The sequence below is a fragment of the Halichoerus grypus genome, chromosome 8 (assembly GCF_964656455.1).
Source record: "Halichoerus grypus chromosome 8, mHalGry1.hap1.1, whole genome shotgun sequence".
Taxonomy (NCBI): Eukaryota; Metazoa; Chordata; class Mammalia; order Carnivora; family Phocidae; genus Halichoerus; species Halichoerus grypus.
Window position 1 is genome coordinate 114,632,796 of NC_135719.1, and position 27,207 is coordinate 114,660,002.

At 39.4% G+C, this 27,207-nt stretch overlaps 1 protein-coding gene and 2 long non-coding RNA genes across 9 annotated transcripts in view; 2 read left to right on the plus strand and 1 right to left on the minus strand.

Moving 5' to 3' along the window:
- Positions 1–17,913, plus strand: part of SYT16 (synaptotagmin 16) — a 247,546-nt gene extending 229,633 nt beyond the window's left edge. For all 5 annotated transcript variants that reach the window (XM_078053791.1, XM_036067722.2, XM_078053790.1 and 2 more), the window contains one exon: positions 5,742–17,913. In XM_078053791.1, the coding sequence (XP_077909917.1) occupies positions 5,742–6,055 (314 nt within the window). In that variant the 3' untranslated portion in view covers positions 6,056–17,913. The remainder of the gene's footprint in view (positions 1–5,741) is intronic.
- LOC118520002 (uncharacterized) lies at positions 1–23,399 on the minus strand. Of its 3 annotated transcripts, none has more exons than XR_004909471.2 (4): positions 23,274–23,399; positions 3,040–3,168; positions 2,298–2,370; positions 1–601 (listed from the first exon to the last, which is right to left on the minus strand). It is a non-coding gene; the product is annotated as an uncharacterized LOC118520002 (long non-coding RNA). The 3 variants fall into 3 exon arrangements; XR_013440722.1 differs by having other exon boundaries at positions 2,257–2,370; XR_013440723.1 differs by lacking the exon at positions 23,274–23,399 and adding an exon at positions 5,750–5,870 and having other exon boundaries at positions 2,257–2,370.
- The window catches only part of LOC118520000 (uncharacterized), a 16,488-nt gene continuing 12,477 nt past the window's right edge, over positions 23,197–27,207 (plus strand). Inside the window, exons 1-2 of the long non-coding RNA XR_004909469.2 lie at positions 23,197–23,466; positions 24,585–24,701. This is a non-coding gene — a long non-coding RNA (uncharacterized LOC118520000). The remainder of the gene's footprint in view (positions 23,467–24,584; positions 24,702–27,207) is intronic.

A 27,207-nucleotide genomic window follows, 5' to 3' on the forward strand; every position in this document is an offset into this window, starting at 1 on the left:
TCTGAAAAACAAACTGAGGGTTCTAGAGGGGAGGGGGTTGGGAGGATGGGTTAGCCTGGTGATGGGTATTGAGGAGGGCACGTTCTGCATGGAGCACTGGGTGTTATGCACAAACAATGAATCATGGAACACTATATCTAAAACTAATGATGTAATGTATGGGGATTAACATAACAATAAAAAAATTAAAAAAAAAATAAAGTCAGGAACAAAATAAGGATTCCTACTGTCGTCACTCTTATTCAATATTGGACTGGAGGCTCAAGACAATTCATTAGGATAAGAAAAAAATAAAAATTTAAAGCGTGAAAGAAAGAAAACTGCCATTATTTGTAAAAAAAATATGATTGTTTACATTAGAAGATCTACAAATTTGAACTAATAAGTTTCTCATACAAAACCAATTATTTTCTAATACATCAGGAACAGTTAGGAAGAAGAGTTTTAAGGGTGCCTCGGTGGTTCAGTTGGTTAAGCGCCCGACTCTTGATTTCAACTCAGGTCATGACCTCAAAGTCCTGAGATCCGGCCTCCGGTCAGGCTCTCTGCTGGGCATGGAGCCTGCTTAAGATTCTCTCTCTCCCTCTGCCCCTCCTCCCCTCTTCAAAAAAAAAAAAAGGAAAGAAAGAAGAGTTTTAAAAGATTACTATGCACAACAGTAAGAAAATACCTAATGTACCAAAGGATAACATTAATAAAAGATGAGTAAGAAAAGAAAATTATGGAAAAAGATACAAAATCTTTTGAAAGACACAAAAGAAAACTAGGTGGGTAAACTATGTTCATTGGTGAGAATGTTCTGTATTGTGAAGACAACAACTTTTCCCAAATTAATCTATATATCCAGTACAATCCCAATCAAAATCCCCACAGGGTTTTGGTTCTTTTGTATATTTTGCTTTAAAAAAACAAAACAACTTGACAGACTGATCCTAAGTTCATATGCAACAGCCAGTTAAACCAAACAAGAACTTAAAATAATGAAAAGTTTTTAAAAAGACAATAGTAGGAGTCTCCCTAGCAGATGCAAAGGCATATTATAAAATGATGTTAATTACTATTATCAGGTGAGGGAAAGACACTCAAGCCTGGAAAGTTGGTACCTTTCATTGTATTACAAATCAGTTGTGGAGGTAATGGGCTATTTAATGAATAATGCTTCCCATATGGAAAAAATAAATAGATCCCTACTTCACACCACACATAAAGATCAATTTCAGGTAGATTAAATATCAAATATGAAAAGTAAATTCTTATGACTCATAGAAGAAAATATATGAGACTATTGAGTTTGGGTAGGATTTCTTAAAGAATTTCTTTTAGGGGCACCTGAGTGGCTCAGATGGTTAAGCATCTGCCTTCGGCTCAGATCATGATCTCCAGGTCCTTGGAACGAGCCCTACTTCAGGACTCCCAACTCAGCGGGGAGTCTGCCTCTCCCTCTCCCTCTGCCTCTCCCCCTCCTTGTGTGCTCTCTCTCTCTCTAATGAATAAATAAAATCTTAAAAAAAAAAAAAAAAAAAAGAATTTCTTTTAATGAGGGGTGCCTGGGTGGCTCAGTCATTTAAGCATCTGCCTTCTGCTCAGGTCATGTTCCCAGGTTCCTGGGATCAAGCCCCAGAGCCCCATGTCCAGCTCCCTGCTCAGCGGGGAGTTGGCTTCTTCCTCTCCTTCTGCCCCTCCCCTGCTCATGTGCACATGGTCACTCTCTCTCAAATAAATAAATAAAATCTTTAAAGAAAAAAAAAGAATTTCTTTTAACCCATAAACTGAAAAGGAAAACATTTATAAATCAGACTCCACAAAAATATAAAGCAGTTATCCTATAAAAGTCACTATAAAATAAAAGGATAAGAACAGAGAGAAGATACTAGCAATAAATATAACAAAGATTTTGTATCTAGAATTTATAAAGAGCCAGCAATCCACTTCTAGATATATACTGGAGAAATTCTCAAATTTTGGTACAGTACAAAATATAGAAAAATGTTCAGTGATATCGTTTCCATTCTTGGTTATTATAAATAAATATCCATTAATTAAGAGAATGGACAAGTGAATTGTGGTTTAGAACACTATACAGCAGTTAAAATAAATGAATCACAGATGTATATATCAATATAGGTAATATAAAAAATTTAATGTGGAATGAACAAAGGCAAGTTTCAGGAATACCTACAGTAAAATGCTAAATACTTTTAAATGTGCAAAATTCTGTTAAGTATATTTTGGCTATCTTTATTTATGTCTACTTACACAATGAAAATGATGAACTCCAAATCCAGGCTAGTAATTACCTTTAGTGAGAGAAGAAATCAAAAAGGATCAAGGAGGAATACCCAAGGATCCTCAATTATAATATTTTGTTTCCTAAAAATCAAACAAAAAGCAAAAGGTCAGTAGTAAATATGACAAATGTTAAATATCACAAGTCTGTGTGATGGATATTTGGGTGTGTGTAATATTGTTCTCTACTCTCTTTATGTATATTTAAAATATCCTGTAATTATTACTAAATTAAAAGGGAAGGGGAGGTTAGGTGATGGAATTCCTTTCCCTTGCCCCGACAATCATGGTGCCCCAGTCCTGCCCCAGGGCGGGGTCTGTGGTACTATTGGTAGAACATCATGCTGCAAATGGGCAGTGTTTTGTATGAGCTCCATAAGTAACCACTATGGTATTGTGCTGTTTCTTTGGAAACATGACTTCTGAGTTTCAAATGACATACTTTTATGCCATGATAAATTGAGGATTGTGTACTATTATAATTTTTTTCTGGTATACATGGCATCTTCCTTTATGGAGAAGGAGACAGTGACTGGTAGAGCAGCTGCCACAGCTGGGTCAGAAGAGCGGCATCGAGGACTATCAAGGAATTATGACCCATTCAACCTTTTGATGACGGTTTTGAGTTACTAGAGCCACTGAGGGGCAACCTGAATCCTCATCAGAAGATAAAATATTGCTTGGTATTGTTTTGTAGCAAATATTATCAATTCTAAAAAATTAAAACAGAATTCAGTGAAGTTGTATATTTACTTGGTCCTTTCTTCGTCCATTCTGGCTGGCACTCATTGGAATAAGTCACTGAACCCCAAAAGACCTCAGGTGTACTCTGCACTGTTCCTCACAGGTTGACTTTCCTGGGCACAGCCTTGGCTCCGGACACTGAAAAGTAAACACATTATCACTGCTGAGGAAAGGTTACCTTTGAGCTGGAACAATCAGCAACGTTTCCCTTCTTTTGGTTATGTGCCCTCAGACTGGATTATTTATCAAATGATTATTTTCCCCTTTTGTCATACACATATCATTCAGCTTCAGTGATGGTGGTTTGGTAGTAAATGGCCTTTCTTGTCATTAGAAAGTGATCTGTGACAGGATAAAGATTGAAATTGCACTTTGTGAAATGAGCAGGTCTTTTGTTTGCAAGATTAACTCAATTCCCACTGCCAAAACCGAGGCAAGAATTGCCAGAGCGGCTCAGGGACTGGATTGAACTTCTCCTATAGGAATCCTGGAGCTGTACAGCTGTGGAAACACAAATTCACTCCCCTATTGCTGGTTTTCTGACAGCTTTCTCAGTAGAGCAGTTTGAAGAGTGGAGAGGCCTGTTTCTGAGACAGAGAAGTGTTTTCACACCTGAAGTGTAATTTCACACCTTGTGTTTCTCAGCAGATAAGTGAATAAAATAACACATCAAACCGGAATAGAAAAAGATCAACATAGAAAGAAAACTGCAGGTTGTAATTTGTTTCCCATCTTGCAATGCTCTTGTAGAGAACAGTAAATTACAGAGATCTGGATTTACACTTTTAAAAGTTTGACTGGTTGTTAGGTGGGAAAGTGAGCAGTAAACACAAATCAGCTTTCAGCCTGCATTGAACCGAATATACAGAATGATAGAATCTGCGAAATGTCCTAACACTTAGATTTTCTTTTTTAAAGGCTAAGACACACATAAGGTAGTGGTAAATATTGTCATTAAGAGAGGGTCAAGAAATTGATGAATTAAGTGATTTTAATAAAAATGTAATTGCCTTTGGGGATAATTTTCTTTGCAATTATCTATTCAGGAATTTTAGCCCAGTAGTAGATTATGTTAATAAAATTTGGATAATTTTTTTCCTTTCTATAAATTGCTAAACATATGAGGCTAATCCCATTTTATAGCATTCCAGTGCAAGGGTGATAAAACCAAGGGGTTTATCTTCATTTTGCAAGTTTGAAAACCCAAGACCAAAAGAAAAAAGGAAGTCAAGCCTGCTGGAGGGTCATGCACGTTCGTTACAAAATGTTTAATATATGTTGAATGTCTACCATGTGTTGGACACTAGGCCAGGGACCAGGGGTACAGTTGTACACAGGTAATTCCTCCTTCAAACTGACAGCCTTGCAGATGAGTAAGCAGGCAGCAAAGTCCTGGGATAACCTGAAGCTAGATTTTGATGGAGCCCACGGAAGGGTTATCTGAATCTGAGCTGGTCAGGACAGGAGCAAGTGGTCAGCAAAAATTCCTGCATAAAGCCACAACCAGACTGAACTAATGAATAGAAACCAAGGGAAGGTGGTTATCACTCGTGGTTTCAGAGCATGCACAGTTTGTGCAGAAGTGAAAGGGAAAGAGAAGGGTGGGTCGGAGGGATGAAGGGAGGTCAGTATAGAAGGAACGCAGCATATAAAGGAAGCAGGGGTGCCCAGTGAAACGGAAAGGTAAAAGGATCAGAGTATGTCATCTATACCAAGAAATTTCATTTTTGCCCTGAGATTAATGGGCAGTATTGAAGGTTTCGTCTTTGTCTGTTAGTGAGAGTGACATAAACAGATTTGCATTTTACAGAGCTCCCTCTGACTGTGGGATTGGGCAGCCTGGTGATGGGAGATGGGTGAGGAGACCTGCCGTAATGCAAGTGAGAAAGGCTAGTGACTGGAGCTTGCTGTGCACGGAGTTCAGTGGCTTCAGGGATGGAAAGAAGTGGGTGGAGTTGGGAGCTATTTAGGACATAGAATCAACAGAACTTGGTGATTGATTGGCCGGACTAGGAGTGAGGAGCCGGTCTCGTCAAAAATGTCGTCCTGGACTCTGGATGTGGATACATTGAGTGATGACACTACTGTTTGCAGAGAGATGGGGAATCCTGGAGCAGCAAGTTTTAAGAGTTGGGGACATGAAGAGTGAGGCATGTGCAGGATGTCCACAGGAAAAAATGTATTGAGCTGGATCTTGAGCTTGGACGAGAAGTCTAGGCCAGAGTTCAAGGTTTGGTACTTGTCATTGAGTGGATAATATGGTCCAAAGAATATGTGGAGAGTGAGAAGAGAAGATACTCTTTAATCTAGGCCTAAAACAGTATTTTGATTATGAAAAGAAAAATACACATAGAACAAAATGTATATATTTATCTTGTTACATAAATAAAATGTGGCTGAAGAACCACGCATGTCCACACACACCATTGCACACATGCTTATGCATGTATACACCTCTGTATGTATAGAGCTTCTAATGAACGTCAGCAAGGTGCCCACAGTGGGCTGCATGAAACATTAACCATTGAAGGTAATAATCCCTTTCCTTAATAATTCATGGAAAGTGTGTTAGTCCTACAGCAAATACCAGGCCTAAGGATGCTGCTCAGTATGTTAAAAAGGAAATGTTTGGATCCCATGTAAATATTACAACAAAACTAGCAACACAGAAAGCTCTGATGTTTTCTCATTTCTGTTGTTTTTTTCCTTAGATACATACGGAAAGCTCTTTCTTCTCAATTCTGTGGGTCAAGAGATGTCCCGCTGTAAGACGTCCATTCGACGTGGTCAGCCCAATCCAGTCTACAAGGAGACCTTTGCTTTCCAGGTGGCCCTCTTTCAGCTCTCTGATGTCACACTGATGATTTCCGTTTATAACAGGCGTACTATGAAGCGTAAAGAGATGATTGGTTGGATTGCTCTGGGCCAAAACAGTAGCGGAGAAGAGGAACAAGACCATTGGGAGGAAATGAAGGAAACCAAAGGCCAGCAAATCTGCAGATGGCACGCCTTGCTTGAATCTTAGTTTTGCCAGCAGGCATTTGCATGTGACATCTGCCCTGGCCACCAATGTTTCGGCCACTGATACCAACTCAGCACATGCTGGTAGGCGTTTTAAAGACAGGCTTACAAATAGGTATTAGAGTCTACTAACCTCTGGGACATTCTGGGCAGGATCTTTGGGTCTCTCAAAGGTTTGATTCGGATTCAGATATTATAATTTAAAAAAACACATACACGGTCAAGTGTACTTTATGGAAAATTAACCACAGTTGAGAACAGTGATGATGAGTTATTTTGTGTTAATAGATCATTGAGTCTGGGTTCAACCTGAGGAATGAAGCATCTCTTGCTGTCTCTGTTTGCTTGAAGAGTAACCTGAGATCGCAAGGGAACTGGTAAATTTCACTATTTGTAACCAGGTATGTGTATGAATCAGAATTTTGTTAATATAGTGCCAAAACCCCCCCACTACAGAAACGAATCGGATGCCAAGGCTCATAAGAGAGTGTAACTGTCATCCATAATCCCCTATTTTACATTTTTCTCTCTGTGAAGAAAACTCGTTTATTTACTTAAAAAATAAATGTTATAAACTCATACTTATAAAACAAATTTGTGTTCATTAAATACCTTTCTTTATCTCACTTATATATTGTGGTTTCCTATGAGATTTGGTTAGGTGAATCATTTTGAAGGTAAAACAGAGTTCAAAAACACTGTTGAAAGACATCTTGTTTCCTTTTAATATGTAAGATTTCCAACTTGTAATTTTCAAGGTTTTTATGCTATTTTTCTCACCTAATAAATTCTTACAGAATGAGAAGAAAACAGAACAAAACAAAAAACCCGTATTTAAGTCATGGATTTGTTGATTTTCTGAATCAAGTGTTCTCCTTCAGATTATACTTTTTCTATATTCAATGATATATACACATACATATATTTTGAATGCACACCTGCATGTAAACCTTATTCTTTTTTACACAGTTATTTTCCCTCATTAGAGCATAGTAAATTGTATATAATGTGTCCTTAATAAATGTTGATTTAATTGACTCTTAGAAATGAACATGTTATGATACCTGTGAATGAAGAAATATTTTCAGCTTGTATGAAATGACACCGAGTTTTGTTTTGTTTTTTGTTTGTTTGTTTGTTTTGAGCATTTGAAGTGCCTATAATTGTCATTTTCCATGGCATTTGCAGCAGTCTATTAGTCACTACTTGCATTCTGGGCATGTGCCATTCAGAACACTGATCTTGTCCGGTGATAAGCATGAAATTGTATCTCTGACTGACTTTTACATATTTGTGCAGTGCATGTTTATTTTCCTTTGGTTATATGTGAGTCCTTAATTTTAATTACCTGAAATTGTCAGTAAAAAAAAAGGGGGGGGAAGGAATGTGTGTCCATGTAACACCGCGCCTAATGTTCAGCTCTTCTGAGCAATTGCTCAGTCACTTATTTTTAGCTTTTATGTTTCATTGTTGACTTATTGCTGTCTGTGGGAAGAGTGGGAGCTAGTGATGGATGTATACAGTTAGAAACACAGAACTCCTCCTCAGCTCTACATTTGACAGATTGTAGACGTAGGCTGTAACACTTGAACATACTTATTCCTTACCGTGCAGTGTGTAATGGTTATCCTGACAAGAAGAGACTAGGGCACAGGATAATTCTTCTGTGATTTCAAGTACCCATTTGTGAAAGAAGTGATTTCATATGGAAGAATCAGAATTAGCAAAATAAATTAATATCTTAATTTCTTTTTAGGTCATGGGAGTTTCATCTGTAACACTGCTCAGTTATTGGGAAGAAGTAATAAAACCATGCTCCTTTGGGTTTTTACCCTACCTTTCTTTGGAAACCTCAGAGTGCTTTTCCAACATTATATCCATTAACTGCTGAGTGGTCTTTGCAGTGTGGCTGTGTCATCGAGTAGGACTGAGTGCAATTGACTAAGTAGTGGCACAGAGAATTGGCTTTTCACATCCCTCCCTCTCTTTCCGCGCTTGTGTTTAAAGGGAAGTAAAGCAGCCTTGTTATGCTTTCCTTTATGCAGTAACATAAAAGCAGCATTCACTTTAAAATTTACATTTGAAAAAAACCTGCATATATTGTACTGACCGTCCTGGATTTTCCCCCCTTATATTTTCCTGCTCTATGTTTTGCTGCATCGCTTGTCTTATGGTGCCAAATCATCACCTATGCTTCGTTTTCTGCTGCCTTGACCCACCCATTTTTAGGGTTTTCTGCTGGTACAGTGAAGCTATCCTTGTGGGTGTGATCTCTTTTCCAATAGCCTGCCTATGAGGCTGTTACAGGAATGTGCAGCGTTTTAAGGAACGAGATGCCTGAAAAGCATTTTTAATTTTTGTAATTTTACTATGTTGATGCTATTCACCACGTAGGATGCATGTACATCTTGAATATACAGCAATCTAAAGCTGACTGTATAAATATAAAATGCTAATGATAAGATACATTAAAATATGAGGCTGGATTTTTTTTTTTTACATTGATTTGAAATTCTGGTTTAGTAAGATCTTTTGATTTTGTACATTTCAACTCCCTTATTTGCCTGGCAAAGTCTAGACACAATGCACTCAGCATGTTTTTCTTTTCACTAGAGCCCTTACAGCTACATTTGCTTTTTAACAGTTATGAAAGATAATTAGTTGGTTCCGCGGTGGAAAAAGCTCCTTTTGCCTATTTGATCTAGCTAATAATTAACATCTCACAGAGACATTTGAAATTGAAGAAGCACAGTATTTATTGCATGAGTAGTTCCTTCCGTGATTTTTCCTGAAAACAGTGCTTTTGAAATAATACTACAGAGGGTAAATGATGCGCTGGGTTTATGGAAATCTGCTTTATAGTGTGTCTTCTTTCAGGGCATTAATTTACACTGAATTGAGAAGTGCTGGTTTCACCAATCACGGTGGTGGCTCTTGTGCTCCCTGCTCCCCTCTGACTATTGTTGAATTTGTAAATGGGCCATTCACCAGGCAGCCAGGCATCTGCTCTTGCTTCTCTCTCCTTCACTGGCTCCCTGTGTGATGCACAGCTGTTTGGGACCCTGTTTTTGCTGATGTAGCGTAGCTGGGAGGGAGGTCTTGCCTTCCTTAACAGTAGAAGAACTTGTACTGCTGTCGGATGGATTACGCTTGGCATCCACCTGTACAAAGTTCGAGAAAGAATCCTGTGACTGCAAGGGGGGCCAAGAGAGTATGCTCCTGCGTTGTCGTTCACTTTCGCCACTGGGCCCTCTGCTCCTTCTTCAGTGACAGTACGGACTGAGCTTGAACACTGATGTTCTCTGTAGCGTGAGGAGCTGCAGTGAGAACCTAGCCTCTGTCTTCGCAGCATAGGAACTTCCGCGAGATTTTACAAATTGTTGTCACCTCTCGGTCAGTCTCAGTGCTTTACATCGTGGTTGTACTAGATGGTCTTATCTGAGAACCAAAATGCTTTTCCTTTCAAGTAACGCATCGTTTAGGTTGAAACTACCACCAGGTTAAGCGAAAGTTCTCCTCCAATAGCCACTGAGTTTATGAAACTGATGGTTCAGCATTGAACTGTGGGGCTCCCAAAAGGCCGGCTCTCCTGTTAGAGTAGAGAACTCAGTATGTTAGGATCAGAAAAGTGATAGAAGAAGATTATTTGTAGATGACATAAAACCAAATGGAGATGCATGCTTTAATAATAAACAGGGCCAGAAAACCCGTGCAGTGTCCCCTCTTGAAGGGAACTGTGACCAGAGCACATTCTATTCTATTTGATCCACAACAAACAAAAATGATAGATAATCCTGAAATAGCAAAAGTATTTTGTCTTAAAAAAAATCATTCATTTGTTCCAAAAAGGAAAGTTAGGCAAAACTATAAAAAACAAATCATATAGCTTGTGTATAGAAGAATTAAAGAATAAATAAATATTGCTAGATACCTTCAGCCTCCGCTAGCATATATTCAAGAAAAGTAAAATAATAAACCAAAAGACATTTCAGGTTAACTAGCTATTATTTTTTCACAACTTGTGGAATTCCAGCAAATCCTTAATGATGAGGGAAGTGAGACCCATCTAGTTCAATGAAGTTGGCAAAGGCTGCAGTCTTCCCCTGGCTTTGGATGGAACTCCGTTAGCTGTATGGCCTTAAGAAAAAATTACTTACCCAGTCTGTGTCCCTGATTCTTCAACAAAATGGAAGTGATACCTACCTCATCAGGTTTTTTAAAAGACAATAACAGCATTGAGCCTGGCATATAATAAGCATTCAATTTCCCCCCACCCCCAACCATACTTAATCAAGAATAAAGCCTTTAAGATTTGTTTCTCTGGTCTAGTGGAAGTAATAGTAACATTAGAGAAAGGCTATAAAAACAATTCTCAGATACTTTAAAAAGGGTAGACTCCTAAAGCTGGTCTAAATTTGTAAAGAAAAAGAAGTCTTACAGGGTAAAGTAAAAAGAGATAAGCCTGGCATATTGAGTCTTAATAAGTCCCAAATGAGGTACAATAACCAAATCTTTGTCTTTCACCCCCTTAGTTTGGAGGGAATACAAAACCTTGGTGCTTGTGTGCACATCTTGCTAAATCAGACACAAGACTCCCTTCAACCTCAGCTCTTCTCTACAATTCAGACCTGGACAGAGCACCATATACCCATCCAAAGAGTTGGTAAGGTGACAGCTTGAGTACCTATTTCAATTTTGGTATGAAAAAGGAAAAAAATGGTGTGGCAATTTGCTGATACTCATTTAAAAATGGACAATTTTTTAGCCTATGCTATACATCCATATTATATCTTCATAGGCAAATTTTTAAAACTGACCTAATGCAGCTATCAAAACTCATCTAACTGTTTAACTGAAAAGTTCTTTTCAGGACCAATTATTTATCACTCTTTCCCTTAGGAGATCACAATGAAAGGAATTCTTTTAGAGTTCATACTATCTCTTTTTTGAAGAGGGTTTTAGAGAGTGACTTGATGTAATAGAATGCATGTTGAGTTGCTCTCAAGTGTTCAGACCATGAGTAAAAAGGAGAGTTTCCTGAGAATTTAGAAGAACTTTTGTGGACATTTGATCTGCAGAAGTGGTCAGGAATAAACCACCTCAAGTTTAGGGTAACCAAGTGCCAAGAACCAGTCATGCACTACTTGCCATTTTAAACCAAATGTGATTCTGGGATGGGGAAGTATGAGCCTACATTCCCAATATTGCTAGATTGCCACAGTGCTGACTCGGGTTCTAGGATTTCTGATTAAGGAGAAACGGGGAAACTTGAGAAGAATCACTTAGCTTAGGGGGTTTTGTTGGGAATAATTCAGCGTGTAGGGAAGTTAAAGGGGACAGATGGGAGTTCAAAGGCTGTAGAGTGATTTCTAGGAATAGTTATCCGGAATGTGAAGAGCTCTTACTGAGGGGACAATGTGTTCCTTCTCTTCTTGGTCACATGGACAGAGAGCTTCCATTTAAATCAAGTCACAAGAGTTTAACTTAGACATGAGAACGATATGATGGTTGTTTTGCATTAATTCAAGATGTGTTCATTGGATTTTCTTGGGTGTAGCACCAGGCTATTTGGGATAGTACAGGACTTAAAATCTTTTTTTTTTTTTTTTTCCAACTTTTTGGAGTGGTGTGATTACACATTGAAGCAATTGAAGCACTTAGTCATCATGATAAAAACAATGTTTATCAACAGTTGTTCAGTTGATCCAATCATGTGCCATAAAAAGCAGAGTTCCTTGTTATGGGTTATTGTTGGAAGGAGGTGAGATGTATTTACTGAACGTATTGGAGACAGTGTCTAAGAAGCCAGGACCTGGAGTGGGCCTTAGTCACGTTGGAGGGGGAATCATCCAGGGAGAGCACAGAATCATCTTTGTAAGGCTTTTAAGATAGAAACCTCTGTGTGGAGTGTGGGTTCTGTCTAAAGGAGAACAAAAGGGCAGCCAGGAAGATAGCCTTTTTAAAGTTCCTTCTAAGTCTAATATTTTGTATGTAACCTCCAAATAGAATCAACAATAACAACACTCTAGCCCTGTCCTCTTCCCCTTTGGACATTGTTTCCACACTGATTTTTCTCTGCATCATAGAAGGTCTTCTCTGGGGAGTTGCTGTTTGGGCTTTGTTTAGGTGACTTTGGAGATGCCTGCAGGCTCTGGGTGAGTTTCCTCTCCTATGGTGTTTTTGTTTCCCCTGGGTCTCAAAGCAGTATCCTAGACACAGACAATAATCCGCTGTATTTATAGCCACTATGGAACCTGTAAAACAGCTTGAGGCTTTCTAGAACAAACTCAGAGGCAGTCATGGAGCCCTGTGGACATTCCTAGAATAAACCACCCCGAATGTTGCTACCTGCTCTCCCTTGCTTACTGATGCTACCTTAAGCTGTCTCCATGGGAGTTTTTACTTCACGCCTTTGAGCAACAACGCTACCTACCAACTCTACTTTGAGGGTGGTGAGAAGGCTGCCTGCCCATTGGTACTGCCATATTTATGCATTATTTTTGTGTACTTCATTTTCCCCTCAAAGTATCTACTTACTGTTTTTTTTTTTAATACAAAATGTATTCATTCAAAAGATACTGAGTATATTTATCCCAGGCTCTGGACTAGGGGCTGGAGAATGGTTTGAGTTCAATTGTTTTATTTCTAAATACTCCATTTTTTAAAGCTAGGTAAACAATAAGATCTTTTATGGCCTTTAATTTCTGTCAAATGTATTTCTGCAATGACTTCTTTACTCCCTGTTGAAAAGGAGAAGATTTAAGGAAAATGGAGGTTATTACTCAGCCTCTGGTTAAGAAATCAATGTCCTGGGCGCCTGGGTGGCTCAGTCGTTAAGCGTCTGCCTTTGGCTCAGGTCATGATCCCAGGGTCCTGGGATCGAGTCCCACATCGGGCTCCCTGCTCCGCAGGAAGCCTGCTTCTCCCTCTCCCACTCCCCCTGCTTGTGTTCCTGCTCTCGCTGTCTCTCTCTCTCTGTCAAATAAATAAATAAAATCTTTAAAAAAAAAAAAAAAGAAATCAATGTCCTGTTTATCAGGCTATGCTTCCCTTCAAAATAAATGGATGTGTTTTACATCTGAGGGAAGAAATGCAGCATTCCATTCCAGTAATGAAATGAGTTATAGCTTGAAATGGAAGTTGGATATTTAGTATTTTTCACTTTTATAATTGAACACTGAATACCTTTTATAGAGCAGTAAGCAGGTCAGAGCCTGGAATGCTAGGTCTGTGCAAACAAATGTGACACGGTTCTCAGAAGCTCCACGTTCTAATAGCTGAGAGGCTTTGCTACCTTTTACTTTTTGAAAGAGTGAACTGGAAAGAGTAGCTGCCAGATAAAGGGGTAAGGGTATGAAACAAAGATCCCTCCTTACCGATCTCGTTCTTTTGATTAACATTTGTCTTAGATATTATACACTAAACACATTTGGGACATCCCTACAAAATGGGTAAAGGTCAACATTGGGAGTGTCCCTTCCTTGGCGGATGAACCAGTCTCAAACAATCTCTTAATTTCAATTTTATAACAGGAGACAAAGTAGGAGTTTTTCCAGTAGATTTATTGCTTATAATTTTTAACATCATAGAAACTTACCTTAAATATCACCTATATATGTCTCAATCCATGATTCCAGGTCAGAATCTTTGATGGCCTAAAAATTCTTACTGAAGAAAGTCTTTTAGTGTTGCCCCGTTGATGGCCCATAATAAAAAAGTTTACATCTCTTACTTGATGAAGACCTTGATTTTGGGGAAAAGATATTAAAAGGCTGCCACTAAAAACTCTGATTGGTGAGGAGTACATACACTAAAAGACTGTATTTCCATGGAAGCTATTCTGTATACTATGTTCACATTCTGGGGCCACACCTCTCTCTTAAGAGTTTGTCAAGTTCCTTATAGTTGGCACCTTAAGCAAAGCTTACTAATTTTGCCATTTCCCCGTGGGCCATGATAATCTTTATTAATTCACAACTACACCAAATTATATTGTTGTCTTTTATTATGCCACCATACTAATGCAGGTGTAACTTAAAGTTTGTTATTATGAAATACAAAATGTTTTCCAGAATTTAAAATTTTAATTTTATTACAGATTCTATTATTTTAAGTTTGTGAATAAGAAGTTAGTATTTGTATACTTGAGTGTGACCAAGACGTTTCTGTAATAATATTTTGAAATAAGATCTGACCTCTATTTCCATGGAAAAAGGCATAATGGTCTTTGTGATCTACTTGCTTTTTTAAAAAATTAATAAACTTTTTTTGAGCAATTTTAGGTTTATAGCAAATTTGAGTGGAAACTACAGAGTTCCTGTGCACGCCCTGCCCCATCCTTGCCCAGTGTCCCCTGCGATGGGCATGCCCCACAGGAGTGGGTACGTCTGTTACTGTGCCGAGCCTACACCGGCACATCATTACCACCCAAATTCCGTATTTTACATTAGGGTTCACTCCTGGTGTTCCATTACCTTAAAATTTTTCTGTGCTCTGCCTATTCATCCCTCCTCCCTAACCCTTGGCAACCAGTGATCACTTTACTGTCTCCTTAGCTTTGCTTTTTCCAAAATGTCATATGGTTGGAATCATACAGTATGTAGTCTTTTTAGATTGGCTGCTTTCATGTAGTAATATGCATTTAAGTTTCCTTCCTGTCTTTTCACGGCTTCATAGTTCATTTCTTTTTAGCACTGAATAATAATATCCCATTGTCTGGAGGTACTGGTCTGTTCATTATTTACTTTTATTTTTAGTTCTGATTGCTATTGTACATTTTGTTAATGCGCATGTTCTCAAGAAAACTGGATGGATTAATCCGTATGATGCATCAACTGACATGTAGCAATTTCTAATCTGGCATGAATTTCACCTATGTGGTATTGGGCTTGATTCACCTTTGAGGAGAAGATTCATGGAAAACATTATGTAATTTCACAATTGGAATCTAAGCAGAGAAAGTTCTGAAGGCAATGAGGATACGATCCCCAAATTTAGCGTCTCTGTGGTGTTCTCTGTTGTTGAGCACTGATTTAAATATACATTGATAAAAAGTGCTAATTACATTATTACTGATTCATGACAGAAAACCACCTTCTGTTACTAGTGTATATGCCTTTACATTTGCCGCTGCTGCCAAGAGAAAGGAAGCTTCGTGATTGTACCCTGTCATAGTCAATTGTGCAAATTAGCTGCAAGTGGTACGTAAGCATCTGGATCATGCAGGAGCTCTGCGTTATGGATAGAAGGATGACCCGTGAAAATGTATAGCCTGAATGGACAAGTGGTGAATATTGGAATGATAACACTGATAATCACACTGGGTGAATGGGAAGACCTGACTGATGATCAATATCTAGGAAACATTCTGACATTTTCATGTGCACTGACTGCCCTTTGCTTTGTAGCCGCAACAACCTGTGGAACCAGGCATTGTTGCGGAGATGAAAGTGGTTGCGGAAAGAATATTGGATTAGATTAAAATTAATGAGGCCTATGTTCTATACCAAGTCTTCCCTTAATGAGCTCTAAAATGAATGTCAAGTCACAAGTTCTCTAAGCCTTCAATTTTGCATCTGTCAGCCGGGAATAGTAATACTCTTTTTACTTGTTTTCACCACGTTGTGATAAGAATGAGATTCATTCATTCCTTCATTAATATCACAAACACTCAGAGTCCCCACTACAGACGAGGGCCACGGGCGTGATCAGGTAATAGATGGAAATACACTTTGCAGAGTTGAGAGTTTTTGAAGGCTGTGAGATATTTTCTTATTTTTTATTTTAAGGTTAAATCAATTCTTTTTTTATGTCAATATATCAAAGTAATTGACACTTCTAGATCTCTGCCAGTCATCGAGCTATATTCATAGAGTGTCAGTTATTTGACTAAAAGTTACAGTCGGAACGGTCTTTAGCTGTTCTGCCTCTGAGAAGCTAGAAATAAAGTATTAGGCTCGAATTCTTTTGTTCAGACACGCTGACCACAGAACAAATTGCACATCCATCTTTTCGGCAGGCTTGCCAATCTTTGAGTTGAACACAGACCTTTCTTCTTTAGAACAATTTAACTTTGAGTACAGGGAAAGTATTAAGTTGGATAGCATTTTTTTTTTTCACAAAACGGAATTTGAATACAGTATTTGGGAAGATGCTTCCCCCACCAAAAACAGTCCTTCAATCTACATTATTATATTTCTCTTGGAGAATTAGACCTCTCCAGCTTTCCCCTCCCAAGTGACTTTCCTCACCCACATAATCATTTTCTTCCTAAATACCATTTATCATCTCCCAGGGAAAAAAAAAAGTAAGGATTAAAAAAAAATTTTTTTTCAAGGTACATCCAAGATTTCATAGCAATATTTGGTGTTCACAGTGCAAGATAAATCTGACTCTCGATTTTTTTTTTTTTTTGGTCTTCATATGGCATCCGAAACAGTTGTTCACATTCACACATTTATGTTTCACCATATGCATACTGTGTGCAACTCTGTTGTTTTAAAATATTTTATTGGTTTTCCTTTAAATCCCAACTTTTGATGGGTGTCCTTGAAGAACTTGCATGCAAAAAAAAGTAAATGTGAATGATTCATTCATTTTGAACATATGTAACTATTTTGGGAAGATTTTACCCTACATAGAGCACACTGTTCTCAGCAGGGAGTGTACTTTGTATTTCTGTTCAACTCACAGCTGGATGCTGGAGATGTATTAATATTGTTAGCCGGTACCTTTTCTATCTCGTGTTTACTTCAGTGAGTTATATGGAATTGAGGGTCCTGAGTTTTTGGTGGTTGTGAATGGCGGTCAAGACTTTATGGATTTCACTTGCGGGGACAATTTAGCATAACGTGGCTTAAAATCTGGTCTTCCTTTAGATTTCTAAGTCACAAGAAGGCTTCCGTGGGCAAATTCATTGTTCCAGGGCAGACTTGTTAGTGTAAGGTAGGAGCTGCTCCAAACCTGTCCCATCACTTCATGGGCATTTCTAGATCTGGCTGCTGTCAGATTTTCTCCTCCAGAGTTTTCCAGCAGAGAAGCAATCCCTGGGTGGTTCCAGAAGTTCAAGAGAGAAACAAAAAGTATTTTCTCCTCTGAAGGGTTGAACTCTCATGTGAGAAACTCCTGAAATCTTCAGAACATTCCATGTAGGTGTCCCTGTGTTCCTCACAGTGTGACTTACTGACTTATAGTGTCTTCTATTTACGAAGCATGAATGTATCTCCAGCCGTTACCAAAACAAACAGCCATAGAATGTAATCATCCACCCATTTCTAAAATTACTTCTATTGATGAATAATTAGTGTATAGGAAGAGGTTTGGAAATTTTTTTAATTGTTAACCTTAAAAACTAGGATACCTTTCTACCTTTTATAATGTTCAAGATTTCGTAACAGTGGTTTTAATGTATGACCGCTGTACTGTTATATCTTGTGTTCGAACCGGGCAAGCCAGGGAAATTTTTAATAATGTCTGTACTCTCGGGATAGAAACACCCTTGAAAATATGTTAGAAAATATAAAATTGTTTACCTGTGCTAGAGAATAGGTTTGTGATTAGAAGAATTACTGTTTCTCTTGTACAAATAATGCTTCAAGCAGATGTTCTGTCTTAACAGTGATGTTGGAAGCATATTTTATGCAGCCTAAAAACTATTTCTGTATTAGATATTTAAATGCATGAGGATACATTCAAGTTGCTTTTTGTTTAAAGCAGAAACATAGAAGAAGTATTAGTCCCAGTTTGTACAAAATGTCTGCTGCAACTGAACTCACGATAGTTCAAAACTGAAAATCATTCTAATTTTGTAAAACTGCTGCTACTGGTTTTATCAATAAAGTTTAAGCAGATGGCTTATATGTATACGTGTGAAATTTTTTATGCTAAAAAAAGATACAGTTTTGCAGCATCAACATGCAAATTTTATGGGTCTGAATGATACTGCTTAATTTAGTATATACAGAAACCATTAACTCCAAAACCATGCCAACTGCAGACATATATATTAGAATGATGAGTGTTACATTTATGACCCCTATCATTTACTTTGGTTTTAGGATCCTCGAGGCTTTTATGTTGAACACATGCATGAATCAACATAGTTCAACTCAAATGTTAGAGTGGCGAATATTGGGTAAGTAAGGAGCTATATATACATAAAGATCACCTGAAATAACTAAATTGCATCTGAAGAGGATTCTGAGAAGGCAAAATATAGGTATTCCTGTACAAGAAGGTAGGTAATTGTTCATCAGAGAGGCTTTTGTCTGGAGTCCTGGCCCCTCTGTGTATACTCAGTGTGAACAGGCTTACAAGGTTCTGATGCAGCGAGCTAGAAATACAAGGGCAGGGCTATTATGGTCAGACCTCCATAACAGTAAAAACGTCATTGACATCCCACAAACAAACAAACAAACAAAGTCTCTAGATGTTTCAGGGAAAATCTATTTTTACCATTTTTGCAAATTGTATTAGTTGAAGTAATTAATGCTACTTGTTATAATAAACAATCCTAAGTGTCAGTGAGTCTGCATAGGATAGGTTTATTTCTCACTAAGATGTTTTTTTGCCCATGCAGCTTTCTTTCTTAGCAGCATCTTAGGGACTGAGGGCCATCCCAGAGTTCTTAGGGCCTCTGAAGGAATATATGGCCATGCAAATGGAGGAGGAAGAAAAAGCAGGAGAATCAAATGTACAGTTAAGGGACCAGGGTTAGAGGCAGTGATCACCACTTCTGTAAACAGCAAATGTTGGAGAGGTTGTAGAGAAAGGGGAACCCTCTTACACTGTTGGTGGGAATGCAAGTTGGTACAGCCACTTTGGAAAACAGTGTGGAGGTTCATCAAAAAGTTAAAAATAGAGCTACCCTATGACCCAGCAATTGCACTACTGGGTATTTACCCCAAAGATACAGATGTAGTGAAAAGAAGGGCCATATGCACCCCAATGTTCATAGCAGCAATGTCCACAATAGCCAAACTGTGGAAGGAGCCGAGATGCCCTTCAACAGATGAATGGATAAAGAAGATGTGGTTCATATATACAATGGGATATTACTCAGCCATCAGAAAGGGTGAATACCCAACATTTGCATCAACATGGATGGGACTGGAGGAGATTATGCTAAGTGAAATAAGTCAAGCAGAGAAAGTCAATTATCATATGGTTTCACTTATTGGTGGAACATAAGGAATAGCATGGAGGACATTAGGAGAAGGAAGGGAAAAATGCAGGGGGGGAAATCGGAGGGGGAGATGAACCATGAGAGACTATGGACTCCGAGAAACAAACTGAGGGTTATTTAGAGGGGAGGGGCAGTGGGAGGATGGGTTAGCCTGGTGATGGGTACTAAGGAGGGAACGTATTGAATGGAGCACTGGGTGTTATACGCAAACAATGGACCATGGATCACCACATCAAAAACTAATGATGTATTGTATGGTGACTAACATAACATAACAAATTATTAAAAAAAAAATAAACTCCTTTGGTCAGAATGAGTCACATGGCTCCACTTATATTTAAGAAGGCTGGGGATTGTAGTTTATTTGTATGTACAGGAAAATGAATTCATTTGGTGAGAAGCTTCTACACAGGAGCACACACATTTTTTTTTCCTTTTTACAAAAACTGTCTTATTTCAAATGTAGGAGTGGCAATTATTTAAGGAAAACTGGCAAACTGTAAGCTCATTTGTTGCTTCAGTTTTTCCTAACTGGTGGAACTGGAACATTATGGGCTGACTGAGGATTTTAATTGCTCACTCAGAGCTGATGGCCCTGAGTATGGTGAGGCATTTCTACATGGGTATGTGCACTACATTCATATGTAACCTGTTGAAAACACCAAAGCAAGTCATATGAAATTGTGAGCAGAAACAGAATATTGCAGAGGGAATAGTTTTAAAGTAAATCATCTGCAGAACCAAAAACTTGACAAACGATTGCTATTTCTGACATTCCTTCAACAGAGATTTACCCATCTTTAAATGTTAAAATAATTGAGATGGTTATCCATGACTATGGCTCTTAAAGTCTCTTGTAATAATTAAAAAAAAAATCTTGAGTAACCTTTTATTGATGAATCAAATCACATTATATGTCTTGCAAACTCCATAGTCTCTTTACAGTTGCCCTGGGGTTCTCCAGGGAGACTCAGAGACATGGCTCAAGAGGAAGCTTGGGTGACAATTTGGAGCTCTGATGAATTTTAATGTGCATTCTACCACATAATGAAACATCTCATTGTTTTTAGCAAACAGATAAGGAGCAGGAGACGGATTCGCATTACATCTGTGGTCGTCTCAATGAGGGACAAGATTCAAGGGTTGTCTTGAGGCGAGAAGATAACAATTCAGATGGATTCTAAGGTGGACTGTATGGTATTTAAATATTTAATTTTAAAATCCAAAATATTTAGTGGAAGATGTGCTCTGATCACTTGCCAGGGGAATTGAGGAATTTATAAAATTGTATCTGCAGACATAAGTAGTCCAGTAAGGATTAAGTTCATACCTGTGCTCTAGTTCTGGCTTTGCTACCAAGCCATTCCGTGATCTTGAGATAACTCTGACCTTTCCATCATGTCTTCTGACAGCTGTTATTTTTCATGAGGGAGTCCCCGGTGAAGAAGGGATCTGGCAATTATTTGGTGAGTTATACTGACAACAGAGAAGGAGGTTTCCTGGTCTCTTCTGATCAACTATACTAGAAGTGCTGTCCTTATTGGTCAAGTTAGCTAGCTGCTCTCCAAAGAGGTTTTTTGCTTTTTTTTTTAACTTTTAATTTTTTGCTCCATAGAGCTACAGCGTGTGATGATGGAGGCTACTTTTAACCTGAGATAGAGGAGTATTTTAAGGAAAGATGAAACAGATCAGTTCAGATCACACTTACCTTGAAGGACCCAGAGAGAACACGATTAGGAAAATATATAAAAAAATTCGGAGGTAATTTCTCAATGCCAGTAAAATCCAGGTAGAGACCTTTATAAGATGCTTTAAGAAGAAAAAGAATTTGCTCTATCAACATGTCTCATAAAGGGCAGAAGACAATTTTCTATATGACGGGCTTTCCCCCTTTCCTTTACTTAATTGAAAGGACAGCAACCAGTGACTGCCCTCATGGCTTGTGTAAGTTCAGTAACTTAGAGCTACATAGCTAAGGTAAAAACAAGGGACCTTGAGCCAGGCAGGGTGGCTCCTTCCATCCACAAGTGCTCATGATCACCTTTGATGTCCCAGGCCCTGTGTGCCCAGTACCGGAAACACAGTGTTAACAAGGTGCAACTAGCTAAAAACCTGGTGTGATGACGATTGATAAATGGGACCAGTAGCATGATTTGGGAATGTAATTAGGAGGCTAACCTAGCCAGTGGGAAGCTGTGAGGGAAAGCCACTATGAGGAAGCGGTATTTAAGCTGTGACATGAAAGCTGAGTAGGAGTAAGCCAGGTAAAAGGGAGGCACCTTAAGGAAGAAGAAAGCCTGTACAAAATACCTGAGGCAAGCGAGAACCTTCCCCATTCAAGGAAAAGAAAAGCTAGCATGACTGGACCACCCTTGAGGTATAATTGACAAATAAAATCATAAGATATTTCAAGTGTACCTGTGATGATTTGATATACATTGCTAAAGGATTCCTGTAATCAAGTTCATTGTTAACACAAGGTTATCGGCTTTTTACATCTTTAAGCTAACAGATTGTTAACTCCAAGTTTGGTCACAGGTGTGAAGTTGGTACTGGGTGCCTGAGGAAGCAGCGGCCTATGAGATTTGTAGGGCTACTTTGTGTGGCCCCTCAGCCTTGCAAAAATGTCTGCCTTTGCAGGAGTCAACATGACACTGCATGGCAGCCCTGCCCTGGCTCCGAAGACAGCAACTTTTCTTTTTAATTGATTCCCAGTGGTGCTCTCTTCCTTTCTGGCCCTGGCCTGACCCTATAGGGAACAAGGGAAGTGGTGTATATCAGTCTTCAATGAGATTCCCTCTCTGAGGGATTCCCTCTCTGCTTTGGACAATCCTCTTCTGCTAGGTTTGTCATTTTATCTTTCTTTAATTTGGCTCACTGGCTACCCGGATTTGTCCACTTTGACCTTCTCATCATCCCTCCCCTCCAAGAATGACAACCCCGTTGAACAACAACAAATGATTTAAAAAAAAAAAAAAAAAAAAAGCATGCCTTGAGTGAGATATCAGAAACAATACAATCAATCCTTTGGGTAAATTTAAACTAAAGTATAATTGAAACAGGCATACCTTCTCCAGTTTCCTTTGTGAAAAGAACCTTCTGTTTTGTATATTTTTAGTTTAAAGAAGCTTACATATTAGCCTGAGGTTTTAATTAGCCATTGGATCAAAATGAAGACTTCCTCACTCCATAAAGGGAGTATTTGAGCCCACCAGGTCATTTTTTTCTGAAATCTTTGGCACCGTATTGGCAGCCATACCCAGTAACAGGATGAGACTCTGGTCTGATTTTCATGGATTAGTTCTTCCCTCTTCAAAATCTATCAACTGTGCAAACCTGAAGACACAAACAGGAACACACTGGGGAGGAGAGTCCCAGAAGGCGGAAGTTCCTGTAGTCCTCATCCCACAAGCCTCCCCCCAGGTCACACACACACTCCTCCATCTCTCCCATGGCCAGGGTCCTGCCCCAAGGCACAGAGCATCCCAGTGGGTCTCCGTGTTTAAAAGGCACTGACCAAGTTCTGCCGCTTCCTCAGTCGCTGAAAGTGCCATCCCACTCCCATTCCCAAACCCTATCACCCCAGGGGACACCCAGCTACGGCCGGCCTGCAGCGAGTGACCCTGACTGGGGCGACGGCGGCGGGGCGGGGGGCGGCCCCCGTCACCTGCCCGGGTCCACGGGAGCAGGGCCCGAAGGCCCGGGCACGGAGTTGCGGCCCTCGCCCACCCGCAGCTCCCCAGCTCTCCGGGACCCAACTTCGGCGAGAAAAGGACCCCCCCCCCGTTTGGGGCTCTTTGTTCGCTGCCCCTCTTCGTTCCAGTTCTCAAACCTAGCTCCCAGCAGCCCCCGCCAGCGCACCCGACCTACAGGAAAGTTGCTCCCGAGCTGTGGAGGGGCGTCATCGCCTCCTAGCAACGCTCCTAGCAACCGGGTAACATCTGCTCCCTCTGGTCCAATGCGAGCGGAGAACAGCTGCGCGCCCGCCTCGCGTTCCGAACCCGGAGCGAGAGGCGCTTCAGAGACTGGAGGGACCGACCTGCAGGAGCCAGGGCTGCCCGCCGAGCTGCAGTTGCCGCTGCTGCCGCTGTCGCTGTCGCGCTGCCGCCGCCGCTGTCAGCGCCCCGCTGAAGAGTGACAGCTCCGCAAAAGCGGGAGGGAGCACGGAGCCCCGCGCCTCTACGAAACAGGTGCATGCGCCGATCTCCTGGTCAGTGGACCCAGCTCGCAAGGTATGTCTGGATTCATCCAGCAATGTGCCTTCCCCTGAGGCTCAGAAAAGACCCGTTTCATTGAGGGTGAGGATAGGGACTGTTCTGGGATCCTACTCCGCCCTCAGTGATTGAAAAGCGGCCAGGTGGTGGTCCCGAATAACCTGATTTCATTTTTTTTTTTTTAATCATGAAATTGGTTCTCAAGGATTCCCCTGCCCATCGTTACTAGGTTTGTGTTCGCAAGTTTTCAGCCCTCCGTGTTTTTCCTTTGACTTCGCTGCCCGTGTGTGGCTAGGAGAGCTGGAAGCAGTAAGCACCATGGAAAGCCTGTGGTTAAGGCTAAAATGACATCGTATAGTCTGGACTAATTGAATCAACACGTATGGGGAGCAACAATCTTTTTAGGTCCTGCTCTGGAAAGGGTACATTTGGCCGGGAGCAGCGGTTCACTGTTACTCAATCTCCTGAAAAGTAACCATAGTAACTCACCTCTCTTTTGATGGGATCCTCCTCATTGGCTGCCTATCTTCCTTCGGAAAGCTCATCTCTCTAAATATAGAAGATGATGAGATCTGTAAGCATACATCCATGTAGAAAAGGTGCAGTTCAGCATGGCCCTTTAAAGAAAAACTATCTTCAAAGAAAAAGTACCATTTGGCTGTTTCAAATCCTGTGAGAAGTAGTGTGTCTTACAGAGAATTATTGAGTTACTGTTTTGAGTTAACTGCTGGATTGTTACTTTAGAAAGAATATTTCTTGAAATTATACAAAATCTGGCATTTAAAAACAAATTAAGTATCTCTGACTCTGATTTTTTTTAATCAACCTGCTGATGATCTCCCCAAAATAATCTCCCAGTAAATAATTGGTGAAATCAGTTATTCACTTATTTCCAAATTTCTTAGGATAGTTAAGATTCCTTATGTTTAAAATTCAATCTGGAGAACACTAAAGTAATTGTGTGTGCTTGAAGGTTTATCTATTTATCTGTCTGGTCCAGAAGAGCCCCACCTCAAACATCTTTGATAGGGTCCTCCTACTGCATGCGTTCTCCTGACTTGATAACCAGTTCAAGTCAGCGCAGTCCTGACTCTTCCGATGTTATTTGTATCTGTGTCCGTGTTTCAAAATCTCAGGTAGCCATTCATGAGCCTGAGGCTGTGAGAAATGCTCGCTGTGCAAAGGGGAACTCTCACCAGATTTTCTGAAGCTGTCCTAGAAATATACTTTTCAGATTGATTCAGCTTTACCAGGTAATCACTAGCTTAAAAGAAATTACTGTTTAAATATGTATCCAGAGAAATAAATGCTAATGTAGCATTACCATAACTTACAAGATCAATATAAGGGGTTGTTTATATAGATGGTTGCTGGGTAGAAGTCAATAGAGGTTTTCTGTAGAAAGAACATTTGTGGGCTGGCAGATTTTCCTCTCTAAGACCCATGTGAATAGACTGGGCCAAATTAGGTAGCCTGCCTTGAGGAGCATGTCAAGCGGAAGCGCTATGGGCAAACTGCTGCATGTCTGAATGAAGGAAATGAAGAGAACTCTCCAAGTTGCAAAAGGAGATTGTGGTGCTTTTTAAAAATTTCATTTGCGTTAAGGCCATGATGATAGAAACTCATGAGTGTTAAGCATTTTAAACCAAACCAAATTTTCAAGACAGAATACAGTCGTTTAATGAGTGCTCAGCCCTCCAGTGCTGTTTAACTTTCACATGTACTGAGCTATCCATGTGCAGTTCCTGTAGGCAAGCAGCCTAGCAAATTGCTATCAAATTCATGAAAGTAGAGCCTGCTGCATTTCTTCCCTGACTTTACCTCTCTTTGTAAAAACAAATAGTTGAACCATTTTATTTAGAAACCTATTTGAAAATTTATTTGGTCTAGTTGTATAGTGTTTACAATTATCATGAGACTCTAAAAGTACCAGTCTCCATAGTCCCTTATTGAAATATGTTTAGTTTAATAATTGTAAGCATTAAAGATGACCATTTTAGCCATCATTAGCCTTAAGTACCACCACCCCTTTTTTCTTCCTCCATTATAACTAGTATATTTTATGATAAGAAATAAATCCAAGGAGACAAATAAGATTGATTGTCATCTGCCATGAGAGGTATGTAGAGTTTTAATCATGCTATCAATCTGAGGAAAGTTTGAATAAAGCAGCCACAGGTATTGGTTCACGTATATGCATTAGTCTTATGCATTAGTGATTTATACACATCCTATCTCTTATGTAATATGCATAGGAGTTTGAAATCATTCAGTGCCCTTTAATTTACATGAACAGGTCTGCCCTTTCATTGAGACCACTATTGCAATCAAGAAGGTCAAGTGAAAAGAGTTCTTAAATTTTAATTTTGATTCTATCATGAATGTATAATATGTAGAATGTACACTGTGCAATTTTGATGAACATATCTGTTTCAAGTCATTCATCAGAAAATGTTATCGTGGCAGTTAGCTTTAAATAAATAAGAATAAATCAAATGGTATCATTATAAAATAAGCATTTACATCTAGAGACATTGATAGATCCTAAGGAAGAGTGTGAAAAAAAATTCCACCAATTTGTAGTTAAGGATCTAGTCGCTCTTGTCAATGGGAATCCCAGCTGTGCTCGTACATACCACGAGTTATAAAGAGGGCTGTAGTTGGGGCTATAAGGCTTACATAAGGCTGAGATCAAGCAGGTTAAAACTGAAACCAAGTTCTAATTTCAGTTTTTCCTTATATATTCTATTTGGAAGTGTTTATGTGTCTATGAACATTCCGTGTTTAATTTTATGTCATGTTGCTTTCCTGGGATTTAGAAGATGCTTTGAAACATGGAGAAATGTTGAAAGGTTTGATCAAGATGTCAAGCCCTGGGCTCTTCACTGAGGATTCCTGCCAGCTAGCTTTAGCTGTCAAAACACCGACACCCTTACAATAGCTCTAAAGCTGAGGCATAACCAGTTCAGATTGCTCTATTTGTCAAAGCAATATGCTTCAGAAACCTACAGAAAGGTAAATAAAATAATGATTTCAGAAGCAAAGGAGTAAATTGACCATAGACGTTCACCACTAAAACTGAGGAAGAAGTACACCTGCCATTTTGGGGAGGAACTGATCCTTGTCAACGGCCGCCCCCGCATGCCCCCACCTTTCTAATAAGTTGTTTAACTAGTGTCAATACATTACTTTAATGTTTCCCTTTTTAGTCAAACATAATTATTTTTAAAAATTTTCCCAATTACTTTTACATTAACAGGCTAATAACAGAGCCATCTAGTTTACTGCAGTATTTTTCAGTGGGGCGAGTAAGGGGACATTAATAAAAAGCACTGAGGGCTTGCTAGTGTTATGTTCAGTGTTATAATATAGCTTTATAGTTAGAATTTTTAAAGCTTTTTTTCATATTATAAAGAGCAACAAAAAGGCTTCTTGGCAGGTAGAGATACAAGAGTCTCTTAAACATCAGTGATGCTTAGAAGGGGAGGAGGGACAGGTTTGAAGGCAATCCCCTCTGTGGTGGTGTCCTGGGGTATGTGTTATTTTTTAAATGATTATTAAAAGGGAGCATGTGTTACAAACATCGAGAAAAGTTGGGGATATTGCAAAGAGAATCACAACTCAAGAGCCTCGAGTCTTAATTCTGTTTGCATATGCTGCTTATTTACTGCTCTTTAGCTCATTTCTCCATATCTGCGGTGGGGGATAAAACCAGCTATTACATGAAGAGGAGTGTTTGAGTTGAGCACAATGCAATTT